The 17,436-nt window shown below is 35.3% G+C and overlaps 2 protein-coding genes across 4 annotated transcripts in view; one reads left to right on the forward strand and one right to left on the reverse strand.

The window, feature by feature from the left end:
* The window catches only part of LOC137396162 (5'-AMP-activated protein kinase subunit beta-2-like), a 33,285-nt gene that overhangs the window by 3,974 nt on the left and 11,875 nt on the right, over positions 1-17,436 (reverse strand). For 2 of the 3 annotated variants that reach the window (XM_068082314.1, XM_068082313.1), the window contains 6 exons: positions 15,919-16,032; positions 14,612-14,730; positions 13,091-13,184; positions 10,020-10,176; positions 6,175-6,302; positions 1,827-1,895 (listed from right to left, as the gene is read on the reverse strand). In XM_068082314.1, coding sequence (XP_067938415.1) covers positions 1,827-1,895; positions 6,175-6,302; positions 10,020-10,176; positions 13,091-13,184; positions 14,612-14,730; positions 15,919-16,032 — 681 coding nt within the window. Of the gene's footprint in view, positions 1-1,826; positions 1,896-6,174; positions 6,303-10,019; positions 10,177-13,090; positions 13,185-13,877; positions 13,888-14,611; positions 14,731-15,918; positions 16,033-17,436 lie in introns of all 3 variants that reach the window. The other variant, XM_068082315.1, reaches the window with a different exon arrangement.
* On the forward strand, positions 3,934-4,406 carry LOC137396662 (prothymosin alpha-A-like). The gene is made up of 2 exons (XM_068082979.1): positions 3,934-4,060; positions 4,162-4,406. Exons 1-2 carry the CDS (start codon positions 3,943-3,945, stop codon positions 4,404-4,406), a joined length of 363 nt encoding a protein of 120 aa, XP_067939080.1. The 5' UTR covers positions 3,934-3,942.

Below are 17,436 nucleotides of genomic sequence, written 5' to 3' on the forward strand. Positions count from 1 at the left end.
GCAAATGATGAAATTCGAAACCATCAATCTTTACTATAATAAGAGCCACGACCATCTCTGTGTCCCAAGTCATAGTGAGAAGGTGATAAAAAAGATTACATCATAGAGGATTCGAACCCGCAACACCCTGTATTGCCACCCATCACGCTACTATTTACACCGCTACTACCTACACCGCTACTACCTACACCGCTACTACCTACACCGCTACTACCTACACCGCTACTACCTACACCGCTACTACCTACACCGCTACTACCGACACCGCTACTACCTACACCGCTACTACCTACACCGCTACTACCTACACCTGACTACTTCATTGGCACGCCTGATGATCTCTGACGGCGTAGCAGACTGCCACTGTACTAGTTGATAATAATTGTCTACTAAGATTATAGTAGTTTTGGAACCAATGATTTGTCTCATATCCTTATTGCGTGAAGCAAGAATTGTTCATCAAACCATAACTAAGGGATGAGTAGTGGTACTAGCTGTCGCTACAGCATCACACATGTATATTACCCAATGTGCATATTTTATTGATAGCGACAAATATTTGACTCGCAAAACATGTGCAACGAGTACTCATATGCTGCAAGGACATACTGACAAACTATTATGATAATACAATAATAATAATTATTATATTAGCACTAGTATCACTATCAGGATGTAAGGAGGCCAGTTCGCAACTGCAATCACCAGGTCCCAGTAGGCTCAGCAAGACATTGTAGTTAGCGAAGTGCAAACTATTAACGATCGGGTGTTTTTACATTTCTTATTGAAAGAAGGTTGAAATGAATAGGTAACGATAGTAGATGACTCTCAATGTAAACAGGGCATCTTATAGTTGGGCATAAAAGTGTAAGGTGAAACTTTATCTTCAATTTTATACAAAATAATATGGTTTTTCATTTTTGAACTGTTACTTTTACAATTTAAGACTAGCACCAAGTCCAGCAGTGGTCGGGATTTCTTTCATCTTCAGTGCAAAATGCTACACTTCTTTCATGACAACAATTCATAAACACGTTCATTGAAGACAATTGTCCTTTTAATGCATGTGAAGACTCATTCTTGAGTGTCTAATCTCATAGATCTTGGCACATTAATAAGGTAAACCACAGTTCTATGATAGCGAATTGACCCGGCAGCGTTTGAAGTAGGCCTGTTTTTTGCCATAAATACACCGTAAGAAATGCATGGAGCTCTGGCAGTCCGTTCTCATAATTTTTCACTCACACAAAGATTTTTGAACAACACGGAACACCGATCTTATTATAGTAAAGACTGTTCAACAATTTCGGAAGACAGTCGATTAGGGCAGTTGGTAGAATGTCAATGAATACCGACCTTCTACCAACTGAATCATCGACAATGTATTATTCTCGATGATTTGAGAATTATTAGAATTTATCATCACGAGAAGTCATGATAAATTGTCATCTAGTGACATTCAGCAAGCTGAATGTCATGAGATCGACAATGCGAATTCAAAATTATTCTTGTTTGATATAACATATTTATATACAATATATAAATTGATATAAAATAATTATAATGTAATTGTTTACTCCATGAAAGACAATACACGGTTGTGAAAATAAGTCTAAAGGACATTTTATTCTCAGCCTAGTTAACAGCTACATGTCCTTCCCTTCCCACTCGAAAGCTAAAAATTTTCAAAACTAATTATTTATCTACTCCAATAGTTAGCCTATAACAATTACAATGATAGCTTTTTACTACAGAATCTGTTGTTAACAGATTGTCTAGAAAAGAGGGACAATTGAGGAGTTGTCCAACCATATTCTTAGACCTACCTTAATAGAGAGTGCATAGAGATGATTTAGCATCACGTGATTAGGCTCAGGCAGCATCCCAGGCTCCAACTAAAAGTACAAGAAGCGTATGCTGTTCAGCTCACATTAACCATAAGGGTTCAGTTCAGTGATAGTCGTTCCATTGCTGCATCACAAATACTGTTTTACTCTAGGATTGTGAATTGAAGTCGTTAGTTTTAAAAACGACCTTTCTTCTCAAGAAACCACATTTACCACAAGTTAAATTAAGCATAGAAAAAATCTTCACTGAGCAACAGGCCAAACTTTAAAATAATACTGGAAAGAGCTAAATTTCAGCCAAGAAAAAACTCCAACAAAGGGAAATACTCTACCGGAAGAAGCAAGCTGTAGTGGAATGCAGCTATTTTAACTACAATGAACCCAGACTGGAATTTAACCGATGAAGTTGAAACAAGCGAGAGTAGCCAACACCTGAGTACGCTCACGGTCGAACATTAATAAAGATGTATTGCAACCGAATGAAGAACAATGCTATTTGTTGTAGACAAGTGAAAACAACTCGTGTTGTGTATGTAGCATTATAAGGTTGAAATGAAAATTTCTATATTTGTTATATATTCCCTCTACAAGAGTTCAGCTTTCCTGGAAAAGGGCTGATTAATAAATGTGACAGTTCATATTTCCATTTGAGATAAACTTTATGAAAAAACGACAAACTTTATTAAAAAAGGTACACTCTATTAAAAGTACAAAGCACAAGACTTAGCCTATCGCTAACAGCCCATGGCTAGCTAAAAATAACAAATGAGCATGAAGGATTGATTATTCCTCGCGTTGCAAGCCAAGATGCACTACAAAAACTTCTGTAGAAAATGTATTACTAATTGTGCAAAATTCATTTAAAAAAAGAATTGTAATAGGATCCGCCATTTGTGATAGTCTTTACCAGTATAAAATATTTAAGCAAATCAACATCTTTCAAATTACCTTAACAAATTTAGATATTGGAGAAGTAAAACTCTTATTTTTTAAACCTTATCACCCATAGTGCCATAGTTACTTTTGAAACTATAAAGAATCACATAAAATATTTTGCCCAAAAAAAGGCAAGTTTAAAATCCAGCAAAAAAGCAAATGAAGGATAACTCCCTATCCTCCGTTACTGTTAGATGTCAAAACTGGAAAGTAATATAAACAAAAAGCTAAAGAATCATATATTCAGTAATATTTTTGAAAAAATATTGAGAAAATGAAAATTGTATTCTTTGCAAAATTTGTGCCTGTTGTTTTATATAGTCTTAAACACAACGGACAGATGTTAGCCCCAATAAGATGAGAAGACACAAGGGTTGTTTAAAAGTGAATCACAGCAATTCCCTAACCTACCTTATATCTTATAAAACTTCTTCGTAACAAATCAGTAGTAACCAAGTTGTCCACATTTTAGGGTGCATAATGCATTTAAAAGTTTCTTTCTTGGATGAATTTTTTGCTAAATGAATTATATCAATTACTCCATAACATTAACTATATTGCATCATACCTGATGATATCGGCAAAATATATTCTCGCAATTCGAATGTAGCACAATATTGGGTATACAAAAGATGTAAGTAATGGAATGAATTCTATGAACAAATCTATGAATGCTGGCATACATAGCATACCTTTTGTATTAAAAATGTCTTTACACTTTTACTAAAATCAATGACCTCATCATTAATGCCTGTTATGAAAATTCCAAAAGTCCTTCAAAAGGATTCCACTCCAGCCAATTAGCAGTCATGCTCTCATGTATACAGTCCAATAGAGGACAATTGCAAATTGTCTTCTCGCTTTTTGAGATCAGTGATTGGCCATACTGGATCGTAACTGCCATATATAAGGCACAATTTTACATTCAAAGCTAACTAATCATGGTTTCCTCAAGAAGTAGATCGAGGAGTGGTGTCCCCACAGGTAAGAATTATTGACGAATTATACATTGATAAATTAAAATTATTATATATTTGTAAAATTAATGTTGGATAAAGGTCATTAGTGGATGCTGCTAGTTATTAATGCCTGCATGTCGCAGAGGGGGCAGAGAGCAGCGTTATGAGACGAAGGTCCTCTTCCATGAGGAGTGCAGCCCATGGAGCTGTTCGTAAGAGAAAGACAGGAGATGGAGAAGGAATGGAAAGGCGTCGCCGTAGGCGACGCAGAAGATCAGGAAAAAGTAGAAGCAGGAGCAGAAGCAGACGTGGCCGACGGTACGTTAGCAATGTGTGATAATTTTTGAACTAAGAATCTCATATATATTGGCTTGTCACCTATGTCTTGTGTATATACATATAAATCCTGTGTATTTCAGAAGGCGACGCAGGAGAAGCAGGAGATCAAAAGGAAAGAGATCTCGATCTAGAAGGAGACGATCGAGGAGACGAAGATCAAGAAGGAGGTCAAGAAAATCGTCAAAAAAAGGTGGAAGGCGTCGTCGGCGCAGAAGCAGGAGAGGACGACGATCAAAATCCGCAGGAAAACGATAAAAATTATAAAAGTTGTAAAAATCTGTCAACTTGTCAGCTCTTTGTTACCATGAAAATATGTACACATTAAAAATATAATAAAGAAAATTGTCCTGTACATTTGGCCTTCCTTTCTTGTGCAATACTCTTCATTAGAGCAAAGACAGTAATACAAACAGGAGCTTAAGAATTTGCTACAGATAGAGTAATATATTCCCTAGCCTACTTTTATACAAAATACTCCTACTTATCCAAAATTTGGGCTATTTTAAACATTAATGCGCATGATGTAAAAACATTCCAAAGGTGGTTTTCTAGTTTGCAAATGAATTAAAATTGTTTACATTACTTAAAATGAAAAAATCATTTTGCAATATAAACAACATAACACAATGCTAATGTTCTGGCCAGTAAAGTCAATGTCAAACATCCTCATAGTTTCATATTTGCTTCATAATTCCAAATTGTCACAAAATCGTAGCACAAACATCCAGTGTAATTCGTTAGTTTGTAGCTAAAACCCTTAACGACAAATTATATATAATATCAAACAAATACAATATATAACAGTATTTAAAAATAGTATGTAAAAACCTATGAACACCTTTCCAAAAAACTTTCATAGGGCATAAAAATTAGGAAATATTGTCTTGCCAATAATTGGGCAAATTTTGTCTAAACATTTGCCCAATTATTGGGCAAACTTGCACTTCACTTACCCCACTTGAACCTAAACACAAGTTTAGGTTCAAGTGGGGTAAGAGAAATGCAATACTATTTGTTATCCTTCAATATTAACACATTCCTTCAATATTATCACATTCCTTCAATATTATCCAATTGAAGGAATGTGTAATCCCAAAATATCCCACATATTTTGGGATATCCCACATATTATATATGTGGGGTATCCCAAAACTTTTATATCCCAAAATATCCTAAAATTTTTATATCCCAAAACCTTCCCAAATTTTGAAAAATAACAAAAAAAATTAATTTTACGGTTTTTCAATATGTAGTTTTGAAAACTTTTTAAATCTTTTTTAACAAAGTCTGCCACACTAAAAGGTTCATTTTATACCAAAGTAACCCTCAAAATTGTTTCGCTTTGAGAAAAACCAAGATAGCTGCTATGCAACTCTCCATTCTTCAATTGCGTAGAAAGGACAGGGCCAACAATGTAAACCTGTTAGCTCAGTTTATAGAAAATTAAGTAGTTTAAACTTTGACTTACAATCCAATCTACATATGAAGCTTTTGACAACCACAATCGTCATAACTTACAAAGTAATTTCCAACCTAAAATGTCCAAAATATTTTAAATCATCGCAATTTTGTAAGTGAAAGTCAAATAGCTGGTAAAAATACAAAATTAAACATAAAAATATAAATTAGATCAATTTAAATTACCATAAAACCTCTATTAGAACCTATAATAAAATGCCACCATAAGGGAAGGGTTGAAAAATACAGCGCCGCATTACTCAAATAGAGGTTTTATGGTATATTTAGTGTAAGTGAGAGTATGTCAAGCCATCTATTTTAATTATTTACTTTACCACCAAAACTACATATTGCTGAGACTAATGTTCTATTCAACCTCTTTTCACCGATTAGTAATTGATTAAACTAGTGTGTACAGATAATTAGGTTTGCACATTTAGTTTTTTACATAGTTTTATATATGCATTTAATTTCATTTCCTATGCAATTACTTCGCTTTTGAGCCCTAGAATTTTACAAACTAAAGCACATTTCTATATCAATATTTGCTCCAATGTATGATATACAGCGAGAATATCAAATTTGATTAACTTTGTATGCTGAGGATGCGCTGTATATCAAACGGAAAAACATACATGTTCTGATACATCCTTGTTGAGTATAACTTGCAGAAGGTGGGGTGGTAATATCGGAGGTCCTGTTTGTCTGTCAGTAGATCTGCGCACAGGCATATCACGCCCGTACTCACTTTGTTCCGCAATATCTAAAATAGAGAACTGTGCCTGACCATACCAATCTACTTGACCACTAGGTTTTAATAAAAAGCCTGTGGCATAACAGATGCTCGAAAAGTGTTTTAAGGCACTTTACGAACGCAAAATAATACACAAGAACACAACTTTTGTTTCTATGCGGAAAGATAACTCCACAGATGTGAAAGAGATGTTCAATATACACAGTTAATAACTCGGAGTACAATCTTCTTTGAAATCTAACCCTGGTTTTGTCAAGAGAGCATGCAAGTTCCTAGCTTTTTATCTATAGTATTATTGGCCCAATAACAATAACAGTGTTCGATGCTGTTATTCTGTCTATCAATCGGTAACAAATCTGCTTTTTCTGTAACAAAGCAATCTTTATTCTGTTTGAGTCTCGCATGGAGCAATATTTTATTCTCTAACCCTGGTTTCGCACAAACAGACAGGTGGACAGACAGACAGACAGACCCCTCTTTTCATAGCATAGATTAAGGGATGCATAAGGAATTGTGACTAAATACGGCAAAAGAATTGTGACTCGAAGGAATAATTTTTTTTAATTATAGCCAAAACCCAATTTAAATTTACATCTTTACATTTTGAGCCAACTTCCACCGCTTGAATTGCATGATACTTAAATATTTTGATAAGAATTCCAAAAGAATTCACCAGTTATAAGCTTGGAGGCTATTCAAAATGTTACCATAGTGACACAACAAACATGCAGTTTCTTACAAATGCTGTATGCGTAACAGACCTAATACATTGCTAGATTAAATGGAGTCAGCGTTGGCAGCTTTGGACTGGTGTTAAAAGTTACCATTGACTAACAGCTAGTAATCATAGAAAAAAAACAGCATCATTACAGGGTTAAAATATTATTAACTTTCCCTACACACATTCTGTTTTTGAATGGCCATGTTAAATATTTGTAATTTACATTGATACACTGACTCAAGAGTCATAGAGTTGCAACATAGATATTGAGGCCAAAAATCATAGAGCTATAACATAGGTATAGACAAAAGTCAACAGTCATAGAGCTATAACATAGATTTAAGTCAAAAGTCATAGAACTATAACATAAATATGGACAAGAGTCAAAAGTCATAAAGCTACTATATAAAAATCATATCTCAAGAGATCGCATCATAAATACCAAGACAGAGTCAAGATTCATAACACAGACATTGAGTCATAAGTCATAGAGGCCATGTAGGCCTTACACTAGACTGATTGTAAGAAATTTTCATAACTCTCCGTAACATCTGGTACTAGAATTGTCTCAAATTATCTTTTTTATGTCTCCCAGATTATAGACCTTTATATTCAATGTTGGCCTGACTCGGGTCACCAACTTTTATTAAAGGTTGACTTGCAATAAAATTCGCATTACAGTTATTTGGTATCAAAAGATTCACCATGTCTTACTCTGTTGTGTTGTAGGTGCCAAATATATGGAAATGTGATTACAAGCTCGTAAAAGCTCAAAAACGAAAAGCCGCTGTAGATTGGAATCTCTTTATTTATCTGACGTAGTCATGAAATTTGGTTATTGTCTTGTCACGTGATGTTCTCACAGGAATTGAAAGGCCAATAAAAAGCTCAATATAAAACTTAATGTAGCACTAGTTTATGACAAACACTTCGGGTTTTGCCGAAGACCCCGTATCAAATATAGATGCTCGCTACTTTAAGGTTTTGTTTCGGTTTGGTCTAATTGGCAAGTCGTAATCTAATCACGTGACCCAATTCTTCGCAAACAATTTCTGCAGCACTTTTCGATTATCACAAGTGACCAACAGGCTCGTCATGATTATCAGACAATGATATGTACTCCTTCAAGCTAAGGCTAAAAAATTAAAGGAATTTTTACGGTAAGTTATAAGATATCACTGCTAAAAGTGACAGCATTACGATGACGATAAAACAGATGCGTAAGAACAATAGACATGGCTTTATTGAATGCGTGAAGTATATTTGTGAAAATATTTCGACGAATAAGGTTGCATGAAAGTGTAAACAGAAACCATCTCTAACAACTACATCACATTTGAGCCGTTTTGGAGAGAGAATCCAAACTACGGCGGTCTCATGTGGCTGCGATTTTCTGTTCGTTTTTGAGCTTTTAAGAGCTTGTAATCACCTTTCCACATATTTTGCACCTACAACACAACAGAGTAAAACATGGTGAATCTTTTCATATCAAATAACTGTAATGTGAATTTTGTTGCAAGTCAACCTTTAAGGAAACTGGTTATGCAACTTAATTTAACTCAATCTACCGTTAAACCTCTATTTGGGTGCCACCTGTAATAGAATGCCACTATAGGAGAAGGGTTGAAAAATACAGCCCCAACCTCTAATTGAATGCCACCTCTATAGACCGCCATTTTGACTTGACATTCATTATGTTTGATCTTTATGAACTCATAACAAAAAGTGATCAGCAGAGAATTCTCCACAAAATAATACTAATGACTAAATTATATCAACAACCATTAATCCTCTCATTTTTATTGTCATAGTTGCCATGGTTTAGAGATGGTGTGATAGAGAATCAATCGTCACAATCATCAAAACTACACTGATTAGACATCCCTAAGGTCTAAATCCGACCACACACATTGCGGTCGGATTTGTGCCCAGAGTCGTCAATCAGGTGGTTTACAATCTTACCTGAAGACTTTAGAGCATTTATAAAAACATTAAAAATACTCTTCAGTACCAGCATACGACGTAGCAGCAGCCATTGTTACGGCATATTGAAGTCTTTTCTAGCTACCAAGTTTTTTGGTTTTTTCCTCAAAACTAATATGTTTGTTACTATTGAAATGAGTAATAGTTGTGACATAGACATATAGACACATAGATATAGACGTCACATAGTTGTACCGGCCTAATATGTTTACTCAAAGTAGGTTCTTGTTTGCGTTGGTCAGATACTTTGACGTAAATGAAAACCATTGACCGAAATACTGACGCCAAAATAATGTTGACGCTGAAATAATGTCGATCTACCCAAAGGAGAGAACAAAATATAGGTGACATTAACAGCCACTGGTAAAAAGTTAAATTTATCATTGCAAAATTCCAACCAGTTAGTCGAAAAATAAAGTGCTACACTCTATTTTAAATATACCTCTAATAAAACACCACTATAGCGGAAGGGTTGAACAGTGCTATGGTGCTCAAATAGAGGTTTTACAGTATATGTAAATTTTAAGTTTCTGCCAACTTTTGTGGACGGGTCTGTTTTTAATTCCACTGCTTTTGAAATTAAAGATTCCAATCTGAGCTACACTCAAATTTTAAAACATCCAAATAATACACAACTGATGATTCCATAGCCAACTCCATCTGTATGGTGGTAGTACGAAATTGTTTCTTTGATTAATATTTGTTTTAATTTAGATGTGATTAAAATAATTTTTCTTGCTTTAATACTTTCTATGACATTACCCGCTGCATTTTTATACCGCTGTATGTACCGTACTCTACAGTATATAGTCCATATTTTATGATGAAACCTAGTTCAAAACTTGAGTTATGACATCGTAAGAACAGCTCAACTACTGTAATACATATGCATATCAAGTATTAGATAAAAGGTGTAAAGGCATACAGAAAGCTAGTTCAGAAATCGATAACAGCTCTAACAAATTAAACCTATAATATCAACCTCACGATAGCCCGACACCAAATAGCCTGTGTTCTCTTACCAGAGATTTTGCTGCTATGGTGCCCAGACTGAGCATCCATCTTCTTTACAGCGATAGTGGCATCCTTGTCATTCTCTAGAGCCTGAAGAATCTGAAAGTCCTCCTTGACCACTTTGATAGTATTGTTAAGTGTGCCACTTGAGTTCTTCACCGTTGGCTAAAGTAGGAACACAAAACAAAGAATAAGGTGAAACAACAGTAGCAGTAAGAGAGTGGGTATAGCAATGGTGGCGGGTTGGCACGTCTGCCAGTTCACAGTAGGCAGATGGCTAGCTGCATCAATGGGTTGGCAGGTCTGCAAACTCTTACCAGCTATTACACAACAATGTTAGCACTGGTGATGGATTCGCAAGACTGCAGGCCCACAGTAGGCAGTCGGCTATAGCTGAAGCCCTAGGGATAGGTGGGCAGGTCTGAATATACATGCTCTGTTGCAAAGAAGCACAGTCAAACCTTTACTTACAGCTGCCTCAACATACAAATTTCCCAACACATAATCTAAATCTAAGCAAATACTTGACAGAAATATTTTTGAAACAATTTTTCGCATCTAGCAAACAAAACTTGTTGAAGCATCACAGTTTCGTAAATGAAAATGAAATGCAGAAGGTGAAAAACAAACAGGTGTTGGTGCCGTAAAAGATCTATCAAATACAAAATAACAAATAAGCTAAGTTCTACTAAACTTTATTTAGTCTATGTCAGAATCAGCCACACTGAATAACTCTATCACTAACTTCACCTACACTTAAGTTTCTGATTACCAGTCTCCATTGTAAAGTAACCAAGTAAAAACCTCTGTTTATTGACTAATTCTTTATTTTGTACATTTGTCTGTAATGCATCTATTTTACTGCCACATATAACTATCTGCTGTGTTTTTTTTTAAATTAACAAATACTTTTAGGCAGTGAAACGAATTAAATGAATTACAATGTATTTGTATGTCTTCATGTCGAAAATGTCGGCTATAGGACACTGAAAGGTTCAAATCTTTTTGCCTAATTATGTCATTCACAAAACAAAAACTCATTCGCCGAAAGGTAATTGTTTGCAAGGTGCAAGCTTTATTAAGTTCTAAGAATGTAACACTAAGCTATTACAACCGATTAATGAAAACTGGGCAATAAAAATTGACCAAATACCGCTGACCAATAAAGACTGACCAATCAAAACAGCCCAATCAAAGTTGACCAATCGCAACTGACCTATAAAATGATGTTCTCTTCCATTTTAAGACATACGAAAAGTATAGCAGAAATTAATTAATCAATTTAAAATTTTGCCTGATGATCCCATTGCAACAACTAAAAGCAATAATACTTACACAACCTCCAATGAGTAAAGGCCCGTACACACTATCGCTCAAATAAACGTTTGGCTGTGCGACGGACTACAACGATTAGCTATTTTTATGTCATCAACAACGATAAGGTGTACACACTAGGAGCGATTAGCTGATCGCTAACCAACAACCAATTAGAAATTACGAAACTGCATTGGTGATATCGTGGGTCGTTTTGCTATCTTTTAATTGTCTGATTATGCAATTCATCACGGAGCGAGTGTATATCTTGCTAATATGAATTGGCACCAATCTTCACAACTGTTGAAATTGGATCCAACGCGGTCAGCAAACAGCCAATCAATATGCTAGTGGTTGCGATCATCAATATCAAAGTTCAACCTGTTGAAAGTCCATCGCATTGTCGCTAGCAACGATTACGTTGACCCCTCATCGCAAAATGATGTCATAGCAGTCCATCATTGTGGTCAATCGCACAGCTAATCATCGATTTGAGCGAGTGTGTACGGGCCCTAAATCAGTAACTGTTACAAGAAACCAGGATTTACAAGGCACACTCAAGATCACAGACACTGGTTAGGATAACCTTTTGAAGGATGCGCAGCTAACTACGTTCAAGAGTTGTATGAACAATTCTTACAGCAAATTTAAGGTGCTGCAGGTCAATGCACCATAGCTTACTTTCTACTATTTCAGTATTTCTATTATCAGTATTTCTACCATTTCTTTGAGCTACTGAAAATTTGGTTTCTAGACTATAAGGATAATAATAAATGGTCAACGATAAAACCTCTTTCTCAGCAATAGAATAGTGGCATGCAGCAGTAGTCTCTTCTCACATATAGCAACATATTAGTGATAGGTACATCCGTTCATTCCAGAGCTTACATGGCATACTCAGCAATCCATAACAACCTCTCCGAGTGGGATATGTCACAAGAGTGGATAACGACTAGCGAAAGTGCAAGCTGTATAAATAAGGACCATTTGATGCCAATTTCCTGCTAATAGCGCCCGACAGACAATAGATGTTTAAGAAGCAAAGGTGAGGGCCAGCGCAAAACCAGAGGATATTAATTAAAAATGCAACATTGGCAAAAGGTGTTAAATAGCATAGCAAGGACAATAGAGAATACAGATAGAGAGGAATAGATATTATAGATGGAGAAGAATAGATATTATACGTGTAGATACAGTAATAAAGATTGTAGAGAGATACGAATAGAGAATATTGTGAGAGAAGAATAAAGATTATAGAGAGGATTAGAGATTATAGGGAGAGGAATAGAAATTATAGGGAGAGGAAAAGAAGTTATAGCGAGAAGAATAATGATTATATAGTGAGGCATAAAGATAATAGACGGAGAGGAATAAAGATTATATATAGAAGAATAAAGTTTATATAGTGAGGCATAAAGATAATAGACGGAGAGGAATAAAGATTATAGATAGAAGAATAAAGATTATAAATAGAGGAATAGAGATTATAGATAGAGAAATAGAGACTATATATAGAAAAATAAAGATTATAGATAGAGGAATAGAGATTATAGATAGAGGAATAAAGATTATAGATAGAGGAACAGAGATTACTGAGATGAATGAAGAATATTGCGAGAGATGAATGAAGAATAAAGTGAGGAGAGAGGAATAGCGGGAATATTGAGGAATGGCGGATATAATTAGAGAGAGGAATACCGGGAATATTGAGGGATGGAGAATATAGTGTAGGAAAGGAATATAGAACATAGCGTGGGAAAAGCACCTCATCCTGGTTGTGCCTCCACTGACCATCCACAAAGAACTTGTACTCATGCTCTCCCTCCTCAAGTTCCACTATGGTGTAGAAATTCTTCTCACTGCAAGCAACATAAGCTAAAAATATGAGAGAGCTATCAATTGTCTAATGACCAAGAACCAGCCACAAACCACGATGCAGATAGCATTGCAGCTGCAGTCAAGAGACATAGAACATGAAATAAGACAGCAATCATGAAAGCTGACAGTAATCATGAAAGCTGACGGTAATAATGTTTGCCAATAAAAGTGAGCCAACCAAATTGGTTAGCTAAGCTCAGGGCCAAATATAATTTAGCACAAGTCTCTATCCATATAAATCGGGTTATATATATTGTGATCATATAGAATGTTTTATGTGCATCTGTCAATGTAATGCAGTAAGTGTAACCAGTAGTGACTAAAACAGCTAGTATGCAGTTTTTTAAAAGTAACATGTATAGTAGCCTCTTAGCCAAACAATGTAGCGTCTCACTTCTGTAAATCTTGTTTCGCTAACACAACAGCACTGAGTTAAATATGACATCAGAGTTCTTTCGGCAACTTTAGTGATTTGAGTCATAAGTTAGGTACTTTACATATAGTCACAAGTCAGAGACTTTAGATGTGGTCACGAGTCAGATACTTTAGATATAGTCACAAGTCAGAGACTTTAGATGTGGTCACGAGTCAGATACTTTAGATATAGTCACAAGTCAGGTACTTTAGATATACTCACAAGTCAGATACTTTATATATAGACACAAGTCAGGTACTTTAGATGTACTCACAAGTCAGATACTTAAGATATAGTTACAAGTCAGGTATTTTAGATATAGTGAGACGTCAGATACTTTAGATATAGGCACGAGTCAGATACTTTAGATATAGTCACAAGTCAGGTACTTTAGATAAAGTCACAAGTCAGGTACTTTAGATATAGTCACAAGTCAGATACTTTAGATATACTCACAAGTCAGGTACTTAAGATATAGTCACAAGTCAGATACTTTAGATATACTCACGAGTCAGATACTTTAGATATACTCACAAGTCAGGTACTTTAGATATAGTCGCAAGTCAGAGACTTTTAAACTAGTTATGAATTATACACTATACTGATTTACTCGTCATAAAAAATAACAGACAAGGACATCTAATGTGTCAGTCGTCAATCAAAAGCTTTCAAACTCTAACTTTTATTTTATACTAAAATCTGTGCTAAAGATTTCTACTAAATCATTTATACTAAAAGGTTAAGATTAGGAAGTCTCCTATACATATGAAATACTGACTCAGCTTCACATAATCGCAATCATTGAACATAGACATGCCCACAAAGACTGGCAGATGATAAAACAACTGCAAAATTTATGAAATAGCCTAATGTGTTAACCTAATTTGTTGCCATTTTAGAACGACTAAAAAAGTTGGTGAGATTTAGCAGCTGACTACTACCAATACAAAAACACAGCAGCAAGTGTAATATCCTTCCACGCTTTTAACTCACCTCTTCACCAAGGGTATCTTTTTTTCCCAATTGTTAAAGGAGCCAGAAATAAAGACATCCTTGCCATCCTTGTCCCATTTTATCACAGCTGGAACCTTGTTATTGGCTTCTTCTCTCTTCTGCAACAATAAAATAAATAAAATACCCCAATTCCACAACTTAATACAAGTACAGCCAACTAAGGCATAGTGATGAACAAGCAGACCTTAAAGTATAGCTTAAAACAGTCAGTATAAAAACAAGTAAAGAAACAATAACATAGTATTTTTGAGTAACAACTGAAGCTAACTCATGAAAACTACCATTGAATTGTAGACATTCATGAAACAAATTTCTATCGCTCCAAAAAAGATTGACCCAAAGAAACACAGCACAGTTGTCAACCAGTTGTCTCTAGTGTTTGATGAATGCGGAACAAATATTAGAAGAGAAGACATCAATTTTAGTTGAAACTCAGGGTATTTTTGTTCATATAATGTATATATGCACAGTCATATTTGTACATATTCATTTCTATCTACAACGTTATTAACCTTGAATTTTGTAATCTTGAACTCATCGCAATGAATCAAAGTGCTTCGTACAAGGCTGCTTCACACTGGTTTTGAACCTGTGCCATTCAGCTCGGGAGACTAATACTCTACCACTTGCAACCCTCGACAGCATCTCGAAGTTGAAAAATAATTGTTACTATAATAAAAGCGGTGTTCGGTGGCATTAACAAATTATTGCATGAGGGAAGAGTTAAGAGAGTGGACTATAATATAAGGCTTATTTAATGAGCAAAAGCAGCCAACTCCAAGCTATGTCAGGCTCAATTGGCAATCTTACAGTTTTCTGTATAAATGCTCGATATATATCAGATTAGAAACTCTGGAAACTGTCTTCACAGGCATTAAGAACAACTACCCTCAATAAACCTGCGCATAAATTTTCGTCATCAAAAAATTTCCATCGAAACGAAAGTAATCCAAAACATGGCGGAGCTTAAAGCTGATAGATTATAAAACTAATAAATGTTGGAGATGCATATTTAGGGAGTCAAATTGAAACATTTCTACTGCAATGATATTTTTTGCATACTTTATTACTTATTGCTACAGAAACTCATGACTAGCTACAAATTCTATGTTAACTAGTACAGGGGCAGACACAAAAAGACAATTTACACCTCGACTTTCACGACACATTGAACCGAGCAAAGTCCAATGCGTCCACATGTTTTTGAAAGCTAACACTGACTTGAGAGTACGATCAGAGACCTGCACGTTCTAAAGATTCTATGACTAGTTAAAACGAATACAAACCTGCGGAAGAGCGGATGCCGACCCTGGCATTTCCATAGACAACGATATGGATCCAGCCCTACACCTTTTGGTGTACTGCTCAGGTTGATCTGTACATGGATTCGACTGCAGACTCTGAAAAAGAGACTGACATCTTGAGTCAGATTTCATTCCTCATGGCTAGCTGAATATTAAAAGACTAAAATGTAGAGGAGGTGGGATGGCGATGAAGAGACACGCTAATGTGATGGTCTCTTTGACCGACCTCCCGACTATGTACGTAACGGGCAATGGGTGGCCTGCTATTTTAGGGACAATCTCCAACTATGTCTGTTGTAAATACAATTAGAAACACTATAATACATTTTTGCATTGAAAAACTTTGACAGCAATATTTTTCTGGGCTCATTCAAATTACAAAAGATCAAACATCAAGAATCAGTTATATAGAGTGGATATTTAGATAACAGAAGACAATGGCTATGCATAATAAAGAAGACAATTTATCGATCCATGAATGTGAGCAGTTGTCAGATTTTTATTCATAAAATCTGTTTCAAGATGCAAAACCACTGAAGGTTTATCGACAGTTAGATTCAAACTTTGTTATCACCAGTCAATGCCAGTCAAAGCAAGTTAGACCATGAGACAAAAAAATAAAATAAACAAAATAAAGAATGGTAGAGTAAAATAATGCGAACACGAAGAAAAAGCCATTTTTGCATCTAGCCGTTCTATAATCTGGACATCTAGCTGTTCTATAATCTGGACATCGAGCTGTTCTATAATCTGGATTGACAAGGTGTTGGTGTCTGGTGTAAAGTGTAGTGGATTTTCTGGAGAAATCTAATGGATGGTCAGGCAGATTAGAGATACAATTTGAGTATTTTAACAATCAAATATTCATACTCCTTACATTGTATGGTACACAAATAGTTGAAGTTAATAGTTCTTCATTATGTAATCAATGCTCTTAAAACTTGACAGAACCTAAAAAATTAGACTTTTCCTCAAATCATTAACTACATGTATCTATTGTATACCTGAGGTGATGATAATAATAATGCTGTTGCAACCTAAAGAATGGCACAAAATTATTTATGAAGAAATTTAGTGAATGTATGTCTAAATTTAATATAAAAAATCTCAACCTGTTTTATATTTATTTTCAGTTCACTCTATTGACAAATCTAGGTTTCATTCTGCAGCCTAACTTATGGATCTCAAACAGTCATACTTGTGAGAATTGAGCCCAAACAGAAGCACCTTCAGATAGCTTTGCAACCTAGCAATGATGGTAATACACTGGAGCTATGTGTAAACAATGAGTGTTGTCAAATCTCAAATCACCAATATCAAGGACGCAGTTCTGATAGTCTCACCTCTGATGTGCATAAAATGACCTAAGGCAACTCAGTTTCAAAAGAAGATTTGACGACAACAGATGAAGTTGCCGAATATTTTCTGATATCTTTGTCAACACGTTGAGAAGTGCGTAGGTAGTGTGAAATTCCATAAGGTGAGAGGTCTCAGGTCCTG

This window comes from Watersipora subatra, chromosome 5, assembly GCF_963576615.1.
Source record: "Watersipora subatra chromosome 5, tzWatSuba1.1, whole genome shotgun sequence".
In the NCBI taxonomy this organism is placed as follows: Eukaryota; Metazoa; Bryozoa; class Gymnolaemata; order Cheilostomatida; family Watersiporidae; genus Watersipora; species Watersipora subatra.